General features: G+C 39.6%; 1 protein-coding gene across 5 annotated transcripts in view; it reads left to right on the top strand.

Moving 5' to 3' along the window:
* Window positions 1–13,451, top strand: part of RHOBTB1 (Rho related BTB domain containing 1) — a 116,458-nt gene that overhangs the window by 80,267 nt on the left and 22,740 nt on the right. Inside the window, exon 3 of one of the 5 annotated variants that reach the window (XM_045518783.2) lies at window positions 9,355–9,412. The exons of the other annotated variants lie outside the window; for them this stretch is intronic. Coding sequence (XP_045374739.2) covers window positions 9,355–9,412 — 58 coding nt within the window. The remainder of the gene's footprint in view (window positions 1–9,354; window positions 9,413–13,451) is intronic. 5 annotated transcript variants of the gene reach the window in all.

The following is a 13,451-nucleotide window of genomic DNA, read 5'->3' as shown; positions in this document are numbered from 1 at the left end:
CCACAGGCCGCCTCATGAGCTCAGTGGTTTATTGCCACTTAAAATTTATGTATTTGAGATAATGAATTTTAACTTGGCCCCCCAATGTAAAACTGGTCCTGTGCTTATATAAGGGCTGCTTCATTACCATGTGAGACTCCTGCTCAGGGGTGATGTAGGGGCGCGGGGGCCTTCATAGATCTAATACCGACAGGCATCTGCTGTGGGCCTCGCCCTGCTTCCTGATGCATCTGGGATCATTTTACACGTCATGCCTGTGCTTGGTCACTCCCAACAAAAATAAGCTGCTCTTTCATGTGACTCTATCAGTTCAAAGTGCATTGTTCTGCTCCCTTGCCTGTAACATTCGGTTCTATCAGCTGTAACCCGCATCCCCCTTTGATGGAAACAGGATGTGCTTTCCAAGCCAAGTCTGATTCTCTGAGTGACACAGAGGGGCTTCAGGAAACACTCCCTGTTTCTGGCCGAGCTCTCAGTGGGCCTCACTTTACGTGCATGTTTGTACCTTGTATTTCCTCTGTCTTTTCCAATGCTCCACAGCCTCCAGGCTTCCTGCCACAAATCCCACCACTGGTGAAGAACAAAACCAGAGCCGTTCTGTCTTGGATCCCGGCATTTTTCTGTAAATGCTAAATATGTGATACCGCATTGATGGAGCACCAAAAATTACATTTTATGGGAATGTCTGATAGTAGTAGTTTCTTTTATTCAGTATAGGGCTCTGACCCCTGTATTTCATTGCTGTGTGAGAGCTGTTTAATTCCTGTATGACTTCCGTTTTTAGATCCATGTCATTTGTGAAGGAAAAAATCATAATTACATTTTCTGACAATCAGTTTGGTTTGCAAACCAGTTTTTTGACTGATGTTTTCACTATACTAGGTGTGAATTACAAGTCAGTGGGATGTGATGTATTCCTTATACTTGGAAATGTATTTGGAACCTTTTTAAAATAATTCATTTGATTCTTACGGTGACAGTGAGAGAAACCAGATTCATATCAAGATGTCTTAGACCTCGCCTTCAGTTTCCTCTGCTGCTTAGCACTAAGGGAGTTCATAAGTTACCCCCTCAAACATCCTTTGCATAGACAAGCTCTGATTTGCTGAGCGGATTCAGTCGGCCAGGCTGGTGTCAGTCTGCTGACTTGAATTTGCAATTTTCCTAGTATCGTCTAACTACAACCAGAATGTCATAGCTCTCTTTATGATTCAAAGGTAACTATTCAACCCATTTTTTTCTTTAGCCAACTAGAATAACAGCTCCAATTCATCATAGACCTTCAGTATGCCAGTCAAAATATTAGGTGTTCTACCAACATGAGTTTAGTTAATCCTTTCAGGAACCCTAGGAGACAGAGATGATCTCCATGCCACAGGTGAGTAGAGAGCTGAGTTCTTTTACTACCATAACTTGCCCAACAGGGGGTTTCAGGAGCAGATTCAAACCCACTCTGACTGACTCGTTCCTCCCATTCTTTTCATCATGACAAGCTACCTTGACCTCATTTTGAACAGGATGCAACCAAAAACCACCCCACGTTGATGGGCTGGGTATCCATTTGCACTTCTGTATTTGTACAGTGGCTTAGAATGAGAAGCGATCTCAAAGAGTCATCTGGCCAACCTCTTTTCTCCAGGAAGGGAAACCGTCCATCCAAGAAAAAGCAGTGATGGAAGTCCTTCTAGTCGATGGACGTGAAAAGTAGCAGCGTAGCATCAGCGTCCTAACACAACTAACACATCTGAAATCTCCCAAGCCCTCTGTTGTCTGGAGCGAATGACTCCAACTCTTTCTTCTTTTTACCACCTACTTTCTGTCCACTTTTGGATGAACTTTTGAAGCTCTTTTCTGGATCTTTTAAAATGTCAAGAACGAAACTGTACATAATAACCATGACTGTGATCAGCTGCTCTTTTTTGGCAAGAAAAAAAAAAGCCTCTTTTTAGAGGGCTATCACTCAAGAGTTTTCTGCCTGAACTATTATAAGAAAGTGTTCACAGTTAGGTACCTGGCACTGAAAACATAGACAAGCAGGATGGGTCTGCCTTCAACAGGACACCTGTATCTCACCTGGTCCCTCTCCTGTACTCACACCACACATATAAATAATTACCAATTTTACCGTTTACCCTCCTTGAAAACCTTCACCATTGATCTGTTTCAGGGTCAGAGAAGCTTCAAACACCTAAAGCCTATGGGGCTGGAGGTGGTGATAACAGCAGTGACAATGTAATCAGGGCTCCCCATGAGCCAGGCCTGTGCTCAGGGCTCCACATATCTTATCCCCTGTCATTCTTGTGGGGACCCTGTAAAGTAGGGTCATTTCACAGTTGAGCAAACATGCACAGAAAGGGGCCAACATCAGACAGCTAAGAAAGAGTGGAACTGAACCTTTCCTGTTGGTTCTGTCTGGCTCCAAAGCCTGTGTCTTCTCTTTCCTCCATGCTGTGTGGTGATGATGATGATGGATGCAGAACATACTTTAAACTTATTCCTAGTCTAGTCTCATTCTTACACTGTTCCATGTGGACCTGGAAGGCCAGATTTACCATCGATCACTAGCTCTGATATTCCATTGTTCCCCTTAAGTTCTTCAATACATGGCAAATAACAATTCTTTATGTTCATCTATGAATGAATGAGCCCTTTCACTTTCAGTAAAAATGATACATCCAAGCGAATTTTTTGAGAGTGGGAATCTTGGGTACTCTATATGACATGCTTTTTTCCTCCAAATTTAACTTAAGCATGCAGAATCACTGTATTTGTCCTGTTTGTCCTTACACCCAGCAGTTTCTGGGCATATTTTCAGGTCAGTTGGAACTCATTTATTATATAGGTTATTCTTACACACTGATTTTTCACAAATGTTTTTAGGTCCTATAAGAAGTACAGGACATGTTTTTACAATAAACATTCTCCACACACACACACACACACAAAAAGAAGCCCAGTACATGTTTTAAATGATAACATTAATCAGAACCATGGTATCTGTGTGTCTATTTAGGTAAGATGGCTCTAGTTTCAAGTCGAAAGCACATGTAATCAGATACAGCATGAATATATCCCATTTTGAATGATCGATTGAGGTCCTTTAAAAAATTCAGGACTGTGGGTGACCAGGGTTTATGTCTTTGTGTGGGACTGGTCATACTTGTGGTTAATGGCAAGGGGAAAAGTAAGAAACAACCAATGTGTCTAGATGAAGTGTTCCGAAGTGGCCCTTATAGTCCATGGTGTATTCTAAACACTGGGCCAGAACTAACATTCTAATGATGATCTCAGGATGGTGAAAAGCCTGTTGGACAGAGAAACATATCAAGTAGAGGTGGACCAGGACCAGGACTAGGGTGGGACAAGTAAGGCATTCACCTTGGCTGTAAAATGTAAATGATAATAGAGTTTAAAAGATAGGATTGCTGTTACTGACCTTTTCTTTCCGTCTCAGGTTCAGCATGGCGCTATTACTGGTCCTGACTTGATTTTAAATTTTGGAATTTTGTTCATCATAGACTTTTTGTTTGCCTTAATTTTGATATTTTGAAAAAATATCGTTCATCTGGATTCCTCAGGGTTTGGGGACGTTTTTAACTTTGGCACCTGAGGCAAGTGCTTCACTCTTCACCCAAGTCCTGACCCTGAAGGTAGACTTTATCAATTGGTAACGAAGTAGCAAAGGGAAGTTATCAGTGCAGGTACTTTATGGAAAAGTAATCCAAACCACACTTGTAAACGTGTGGTACAGAGGGATCTAGGAAAATTATTGCAGCTTGTTTTCTAAAGCTCTTTAGTCCTGTGCTCTGCTGTGTAAAAAGGACTAAGATTTGCCTGGTTTATAGGAAACAGTAGGAAGACATAAGAGGATCTCGCTGGACCAAGGGACAGGAATAGTTATTCCCTAAGAGATTAGACTAAAAACTGCTAGTGCTCGTGCCTGAGGATGCCTGAGCATCCTGGTTATCTGATGTCAGAGATCTGGGGAGAGCTGAATCAGCAAGTTTTAGCAAGTACCTGGATGATTAGAAAGCAGCCGGTCTTCAGGCCATGCTTTGGTAAACACTGCCTGGAAAATATCACAATGCTCTTAACCGAAATTCAGGCAAACGGGAGGAATCCTCTGAAGGTTAGAGAGAGCTTTTGAGTAAAGGGAACTAGGGGAAGAAGAACACAATATTGTGTGTGTTTCCATTTCTATTCAATTCTAGAAAATGCAGTGTAATCTCTGGTGACAGAAAGTAGATCACTGGATGGCGTGGGAAGGGGGATGGGTTACAAAGGGACACAAGGACACTTTAGGGGTGATGGAAATGTTTGTTTTCTTGATTGATCATGTCAGGAGTCTACGCCTGTATCAAAACTAATCCAACTGAACACTTTTTATACAAAGTTTAGTGTATTTCAATTGTATCTCAATCTTTTTTTAAATAAAATATTTTTATGGGCAAAGTAGCCTATTATATGTGAGGAAATTTGCATGGTTAACAAAATATGTTTTATTTATAGAACTTAAACTTGGTTCTCATTGAAAAGAAATCATTCGTGTGAACTTAGGGGGAAAAAAAAATTGGACCAGATCCTTAATAGCTGAGTATGAGAAATGGAATGTTTCAAGCATCCCAGAGCTAATATGGGGACACTATCAAATTGTCCGCAAATCATGCTGGTTCCCTTTTCCCAGAGATAGAGCCTTCAGCTGTGTGGATCATAGTCTGACCAAGTGGCCTGTGTCTTTGGCTGTCCTTACGTGTGCATCTTTTTCTGAGAAGATACATTTGACCCCAGGTACCCTTCGATAGCCTAACAGAGAATAACACATTCTGTGAAAAGCTTTCAGTTTCTCCATCAAAAAGTAAAAATTTTGTCTTTCATAGTTGATTTGTTCTGGAACTGGAGGATGCTGTGAGGTCAAGAGGAAAAGGAAGGAGGCAGAGTCAGCCACCTCCCAAACCTCCCCCTTTTTCCACCAGATTTTTGAATTTGGAAGTTTTGTGGGGAATGCCTTGTTTGAATGAGTATTCTTAAGCAGAGAATTACATGTATTAACACTAATGCTTTTCCAACTATAGTTTGTTTCTCCTCTGGGTATCATTTCCAAGATCTCCGTAAGAATTATTTTAAAATAATTATATGTGTATCTTTTTAATCCATTTACCCATAGATGAGGGCATTAAGTAGAACAGTTGAAAGTGGATTGTTACTGCTAATCCAAAACAAAAAAATATGTAAGAATCAATGCATACAAGTAATTAAAAATTGTAAATGCAGTGGAAATATATGAATTCTGTCCTAACACACTCGAGCGTAGGATTGCAGTGATGCCAGATTATCTGGCATCACAGAAAATATGTCTGTGCCTTGCTCTGTGCCCCGCTCAGCCTGCTGTCCTACACTGTCCTCCTGCTCTGAACTGGTACATCTTGTATTATAACCAGAGGACAAAATATCAGAAGAGCTGGGATTCCTGTGCCTGACCCAGCCCTGCCCGTAGGATGAAACTGTCCTTGGGAAGCAGCAGTGACAAATGAGATAGGAACAGGGCTTGATTGATGACCCGGTCACTCGTGTTCCAGGACCCTGGAGGATGCTGGCTGCTGCCCAGACACTGGTCACGTGGCTGGGGAGGCTGGTCCTTTGTGGTTCAGCCAGAAAAGTGTCAATGCACCAAAAGATGCTGCAGAAATAGGACAAATGAGGCCACTGAGATGGGTAAAGAGAATAAGGAACACATGCACTGTTCAGTACACTAACATCTTGTGTTCTGCCTCCTTTTTACCTTTTTTTCTGGTACTACTTAATAACTTCAAGCTTGACACACTGGGTCAAATAGAGCTAAGTGTGTTGACTTTTCATCATGGACGAAAACATCAGTTTGTGATGTTTCTATCCTGGAATCTTCTGATGAAGAAATATATTTCAGCCCATGTAGTTTTCCCTTTTAAATTAGGTGGCAAGAAGAAAGGAGACTGTTGAGTAATTCTGCAGTGTCTTCAGAGGATAATTCTATTACCATCTTTCAGCAGTTCCGTGTCAATAAAGGACACGAGCTGGTAAGCCACAAGGCAGAGTTCTTTCGATGAGAATGCTCTGCCATTCTTATTAGCTACAATATACAAGATATGTCCTTGGTGACTTCTGAACCCATAATATATTTATCTGACAATATCGGTACCTATGGTTTATAGCACATTCTCACAGATATTTTCCTTAGTGAATCTTAACAATAATCATTTCGGCAATTTTTATATTGACCATTTATTAGATTTCCAAAATTATTCCACTACTTTATTTTCTCCCCAGAATTCCTCTGCCCCCAGCCTAGAGAATATAGTCAGATTGACAAAGTCCTGAATTACAGAAGGATAAAGCAAATTACCAAAATTCTCTTTTAAACTTATCACCTTGGTTATCTAATTTAGTGCTTTTCTTGTGGGGTGAGGGGGTGTCCTGGTATGTTTTTTAAAAAAAACAAGATGATTTGTGAAATAGGGGGTGTTCCCTTAAGCCTCATTTCTGTGGAACTAACCCAGAATTAATCCTGAAAGTAACCTGCCTATTTCTTTATATTTCCTTTGCTTCCGGAGATAATCTAATTCCTGGAAGAGATCATTAATCCATTGTTATTCTGGTGTTCTGAAAGTATCCAATTAGATCAGATAAATGGATTTTTTAGATAAATTCAAATAATTTAAAAATATATTCACTGGATAATCTCTGCTATATACTAGAGATATTAAATGGCTATCTTTCAGCAATAATTGTCTGAAGAAATAGAATAGCTCACATACTATCTTCTTTCTTTGTTAAAACCCTAACATTTCCCCTAACTGACTTATTTTAGGCCTAAACTTATTTCTTTTAGATTTTGAGTCCTGCAGGCACATTTGAATCTACATTTTTTAATCCTCCGATATCTATATAAGGACTTTTTATTTGATAAACAGTAATTGAGGGCCTCTTTTGTTACAAACACTGTGTTGTGCACAATGGGAAAGGGATGAAATGAAATCCCTAAAGATGAAACTCAAAGTATTGTAGGGAAGACAACAACATGAACAGTTACAACTCAGTGTTAAAATGCTGAACTAAAGCTGTCAGGAACAGGGAAGAAGGAATTGCTCAAGGCAAAAATTCTAGCATCATTCTTGACTCCTCTTGGTCACACCTTACACCTGGTCCATTGGCAAACCCCAGTGGCTCTATCTTCCAAGCAGAGAATGCAGCCACATCTCACCACCTGCGCTGCTCCCAGGCCAAAGTCACCATCATCTCTTTCTGGGTTATTATGTTTTAACTGTCCTTTCCTTCTGTCTTATCCCTCCTGACAACCCCACCATCACCATCACCAGCACCACCACCACCATTTAATCAATTCCCTTTATGACAGTGAGGTGATCCTGTAAAAATATATATGTATATATAAAAATATAAATTATATTAAGTCATTTTGCTCAAAAAACCAAAATCATCTACCAGTTAAATCAACGTAAGAGCCAGACACCCATGAGGCCCTCCCTACCTCAGCCCAGCAATGCCTCTCTGAGCTTAGTTCCTGCTGTTTTCCCCCTCGCCCTTGGGAAATGCCCCAGGAATGCTCCTGCCTCAGGACATTTGCACTGTTTCCTCTTCCATAGTGCTCCCCCCCCCCCCAGATATCAACTTGTCAGCTCCTTCACTTCCTTCAGGTCTTTACTAAAATGTCACATTCTCAGTAATGCCCTCTGTGGCCACATCATTTGAACAGCAACTTCTGCTCCTTTCCCTGCTTTGTTTCTTACTTAGCACTTGTCACTCCCTAGTATACTAAATATTTTACATATTTTTCTTACTTATTGTCTCCGATCTCCAGTAGGATATAAGCGTGAAAAGGATAAACACAATGAGGACAGCAATTTGTGTCTTTAACTGTTGTATCCCCAATGTCTCCATGAGCACATAGGCACATAGGAGGTTATCAGTTAATATTTCTGGGAGAAATGATTGACTGATTGATTGCTTTTTGATATTGGATAAATCACTTGACAAGTCCTGTGCCTTTACTGATTCAAAGACCACTGGTGAGAAGACTGGGTAAACTCCTTTTGTTATGTGGTGGAATGATCTGCATAGTTTCGTTTCAGAAGAGTCAGGGAGGTTAATCCCAGAGGCGTCCCATCTGGCGGTCTAGCTGATGTGTAGGCATTGTTATATGTGTAGCTAGTCTTGCTCTTAGGAGGAAAATCAGTGTGTAGGAAGGAAGTTCCTCAGTCATTTAGGTTCAGGGCAAACCAAAGAGAAATGAGAATGAGGTGCAAGAGGGCGGGAATTTATTACCACAGTTTCACCTTCTCCTGTTAAGGAAGCCTTCTCTGTATCAGTGTTTCCTCCTTTCATTGACCAAGAGTTAAATGAGATTGCTTAAGCTATTTCTTTTAATTAATTACTTGTGCTTCCCCCAATTTCACATGCATTCAACTTTTCAGATGATTGTGTGAGGTGTAAGAATACAGACAGTGGCTGCCTTACAATGATCTAGCTTACAATGTTTCTACTTTATGATGGTGTGAAAGTGATACACATTCAGTAGAAAACATACTGTGAGTTTTGAATTTTGATCTTTTCCTGGGCCAGCAATACCTGGTACGATACTCTCTAGTGATACTGGACAGCGCCAGGGAGCCCCAGCTCCCAGTCAGCCACGTGATCACCAGGGTGAACAACCAATACACTTAAAACCATTCTGTACCCACACAACCATTCTGCTTTTCACATTCAATACAGTATTTACTAAATTACATAAGATAGTCAGTACTTTATTATAAAATAGGCTTTGTGTTAGATGATTTTGCCCTAGTGTAGGCTAATGTACATGTTCTGAGCACATTTAAGGTAGTCTAGACTAAGCTATGATGTTTGATAGGTTATGTGTATTAAATGATTTTCTATTTATGATATTTTCGATTTCTGATGGGCTTATTAGGACATAACTCCATCATAAGTCAGAAGATCTATACCGTGAAGACAGCATAGTTAGAAAAATGGGATATAAAGTAAAAAATAGCTGGTTTCCATTAGATGATACCCACAACCTTCTCTGTGGTCAGGCCATTGCCTTCTGTGATATTTGTACCATGATAACAGAGTCAACCATTTCTAAGACTTGAGTATTATCTATCTTAGGATTTGGTGGCATGGGTGTGGTGTTGATATGGCTTTCCTGCACTTAAAAGCGTGCACTGCTTTGGCCCCATTTTTGGAGGGTGGGGGAAGACTGGTTTAAAATTTTGCTTCCTACTAAACTAAACATACAGTTACAGACTTAGAAGAAATAGTTGCGCATGCTAATCACTCCCAAATCTGGATATATTTCAGGGTGTTTTCACAGTTTTCCCCACATTACATCTGTACTTAAGAAGCCTCACTGCTATTGGTAAAGTATTGACTTGATTTCTCTGCTCACACCCAGGGCACTGCATGGTACTGCCCTGCTCTCTCCCCAGACCCCCTACCAGGTGCTCCCTTACAGGCCTCTCCATTTTCCATGAGTATGAGCTTACACAGCCATTCATCTCCAGGTGGTTATGTTCACCATCACTGACAACTCCCTCCATATCTCATACACACCGGGCTGCTCCCCTACTAAAACTTTCCAAAGCCACATGTTACACATTCCTTCTCTCTGCCATGCTTTCAGCTGTTTTGTGCTGTTTTGACCTGTCTGTTTGCAAAGTGCTGTCAGACTATATGCATGAAAGGTGTTTTGTTGCCATAAATGGTTTTGAAAATGTCTCTGTAAAGAGCTTTCCTTGGTTATGGGGTGGGGGGAGGGAGAGACTCTTACTTGAATCTTTGCCAGAACAGGACTTATGTACATTAAAAAAGAAGCCCACTGAAATGTGATCATGATCTTGACCAATATAGAGGACAGGGGAGTCTCTACTAAAAATAATAATAATAATAGGCAGTAGTGACATAAAGAAGTGGGATCCTACTGCACAGGAAAAGGCTTAGAAGTATCTCTTTAAAAGGAGATACTTCCAAGCAAGATTCAGGTAAATACAATTGTGAGCACACCCTGGGTCAGTGTTCAGCAGCAAGAGACCCAACCAGAATCAGCACACCAGAGAAAGGCATCCACTTTCCCACTCACAGCTGCCTGGAGGACTGGAAAGAGTCCACTGACCTTCACACTGCCCATCAAATTGGCCTGATCTTCAGCTCTAGGATAAAGGATCGTTTAGGAATTATTTTTTCACTTAAGCAGATAAGAAAACCCAAGGCCCACAGCTCCCTAGCTGGACAGTGGTAGCAAAATAGAGGGAACTCCAAAAGGGAAGACAAACTAAGGAGATGGAAAATACTTTTGTGATAGGAAAGAAAGTAGAAAATTCATTCCTAACACTAATTTTTGATATTGGTTATCTCTCCTTTCTCAACTAGTTCTTCAAAGGATGAATTTAGCTACTGTTTGCTTCCCTGCTCTTTTCCCACCAAGTGTGCTGTATTTGACTACAGATATTATAAATGCAGGCCATGAGAACATGTGGCATTTGATATGTAAAGTCTAGCTTGAAAAAGAAAAAATACATATATATATATATACACACACATACATACACAATTTATTACCTTAAAAGGAAAATCTGCTACGTGTTTAATTGCAATTTATTTTTAAGGGGCTTCCCATAAAAATTTTGACTCTATGTCCATAGCAATATCCAATCAAAAGTATAATAAAGTATAATAAACTTTTTTTTAAAAAAGTTTTTCTTAGGCCAAGCAAGATATGTGGGTAAGATGGACTTTTTTCAGATTTTTTTTTTTCTTTAATCCCCCAACGAAGATTAGTCCCAACTCTGCATGCACTCCTCATGTTATCCAAGTATCACTGCCAGTCTTTCATATGCTATCCTTGGCCAGTGCTCTCCTTAAAAGATAGCTGAAAAAATATGCTTTTTTTTGTTTGTTTAACATCTGAAGAAAAACTGATACAACTGAGGTCAGCCTTATCAGCTCAAGAATTTTTGGATGACTCAGTCTCTCATCCCTTCCCCACCTCTCGTCCCTCCCTGAAACTGGAGATTCACAGTTGTTTCAAAGTAGATTTACTTTGGGTTGTTTTTAACTTAACTAATCAACAAATTATTTCATGGGCATCATTTGATGTGTTAGTATCCTAGTGACATTTTTATATTGGTATTTTTCCCTTAGGAACAAATAGACCATATTTTTCTCCAAAAAATAAACATTCATAGGCAAGCAACTGAGACCACACGTTCTTAAATCCTTTGTAATCCTGGTTTTCCTTAATAAAGACACTTAACCCAATCCAAAAAAAAAAAAAAAAATTCCACATCCCTTCCTACCCTCCTCAGTATTCAAGTTCTGGAGTTTAATAGAGTTTTGTCTACTACATGCTTTGCCTCTGCATTCTCAAACTCTTGTGTTTTCTACTCCAAATAGCTGTAGGACTCCATTTAAATCCTATCAGATCCTTTTTACAGCTGAAATAGGAACCCTGAGGTCATTTCTGGGCTAACCCTGCTGCCTAGTATATGAGAATGTCCTCATCACACCTCCCCCTCCCAATTATTTTTAAACTCAACTCTTCAAAGGAAAAAAAATGTCACAGAGCCATAGAAGTAGAAATGCTGGAACTTGCCTTTTTCTTTTTATCTTTCATAGGAATGGCATTTTAAAACATGAACTCGTGTCAGACACTGAACAGTCTCCACGCAGGAATGAATGTTTTGATTAAAAGTTATTTAATATCTCTGGTTCCTTGGAATTGTGCCTAAAGCTGGAGATATTCTTAGCTGCAGGTCTTGTGCCTCCTTTGACTAGATAGAAAACTGGCTCAACATCTAGAGGGAATAAATGGCATTCTGAAAATAGTTACTGGATCATGTAGGTGTTTATATCACAGAGGATACTGATGTGTTAGGAATCAGGAGTTAGAAAAGCAGGTTGGTTTAAGAAGAGGTGTGTCAAAGCCACATCTTTCTATAGCCCCATCACTTCGTCCACTGATTCACAGGCTTTTGTTTAAAATCAGGTGTAAGATACTACATTTGTATGATAGGCCTAAAGACTAGGATTCTGTATAATCTGTATGTGGTGTTTCTTAACTTGCATTTGTATTTAAATCAACGAGGGTTAAAGACATTTAAGCAGTTGGCAAATTAAATAGGATCTAATTTTTTAACTGCTTTCAGTGTAAAATAATGGGGACAGATTCTCACAGCCTCTAAATGTGTGTTTGAAAAAAGGAAAAAGGATAACTTCAGTCCAAGGATGCAAATAGAATTTTGACTCAGTAAGTATGGCTCTCAGTACACCCTCCTCTCTTTAACTCTCATCCTTTTCAGGCCAAATATTTATGGAGCATTGAATTCTTTTTCTAGCTTTTCCAACAGCATTTCATGCACTGAGATATTGATGCGACATAGTTAGAAGTTGGGCCCTCCGGACCTGTATTGTGCAATGGCATTGTGCTGCTATCATAAGGAGATTCCATTTATTCCAACCCCCAAGGTCCTGTCTGTACTTGTTTACAGGTCATCTGGATAGCAACTAGTGTATGTTCAGTGGTATGAGTGTTATCACGGTAACCTTGGCAACCGAGCTAGCTCTGATTTCAAAACCTCAGATGCTGCATCATAAAATTAGATAACAGAATTGACATTTAGCTACGTGTCTGTCATATAAATTAAGCTCCGAGAATGACTTCCTTTATAGCCATGTGCCTTAACATGAGAATGAAGGCACCAATTAGAACAATTTTGTACATATACATGCTATTCCACATTTAGGTGCAAGATGCGTTTCCTCAATTCTTTCTCTATGATTTTGAACCTCAGATATTGCCATATTACTCTTACTGTGCCAGAATTCTTGGCAGCTTTATTTTATGATTGGGACAAAGCTTATTGCAGAGCTGCACCAGATATCCTATATAAATAGGATTATGAATAACAGAAAGCTCAACTCCTAAAAAAATGTAAAATTCAAAGCATTCTTGACTTTACTGGATACTGTTATTTATGCTAATTAGAAGTAAGACTCTGCACAGAATATTCCACTAACTAAATCAGAATCCCAAAGACAAGACATGCTTCCCTTTCATTTCTATAGTAATGCATATTTTACACACATTATATTTTCCAGTGCTCAAGAATCTTTGATAATATCTTTATTCCAAGGGCATTCTAAACATGCAGATGGATACACTCATGTGCTTTGAGTCTTAGGTCCTCTTTTATAATTTGTATTTTAATGTCAAGATTTTCCCCTTTATTTGTTGTGGCCTGGCACAGTTTTTCTTTGGATATAAATTTAAAGACTCAACTTGTGAGTTACATTTAATGTAAGCACCCTGCAGTTTGCTGCATTGCAAGTGAATATTTTTAGAAATTTTATGGTTGCCTGGATATATTTGTTTGTCTTCAATGATATGTAGGGAGAAAAGC

Source organism: Camelus bactrianus, chromosome 11, assembly GCF_048773025.1.
Source record: "Camelus bactrianus isolate YW-2024 breed Bactrian camel chromosome 11, ASM4877302v1, whole genome shotgun sequence".
Lineage (NCBI taxonomy): Eukaryota > Metazoa > Chordata > Mammalia > Artiodactyla > Camelidae > Camelus > Camelus bactrianus.
This window is presented reverse-complemented; position numbering and strand designations above follow the sequence as displayed.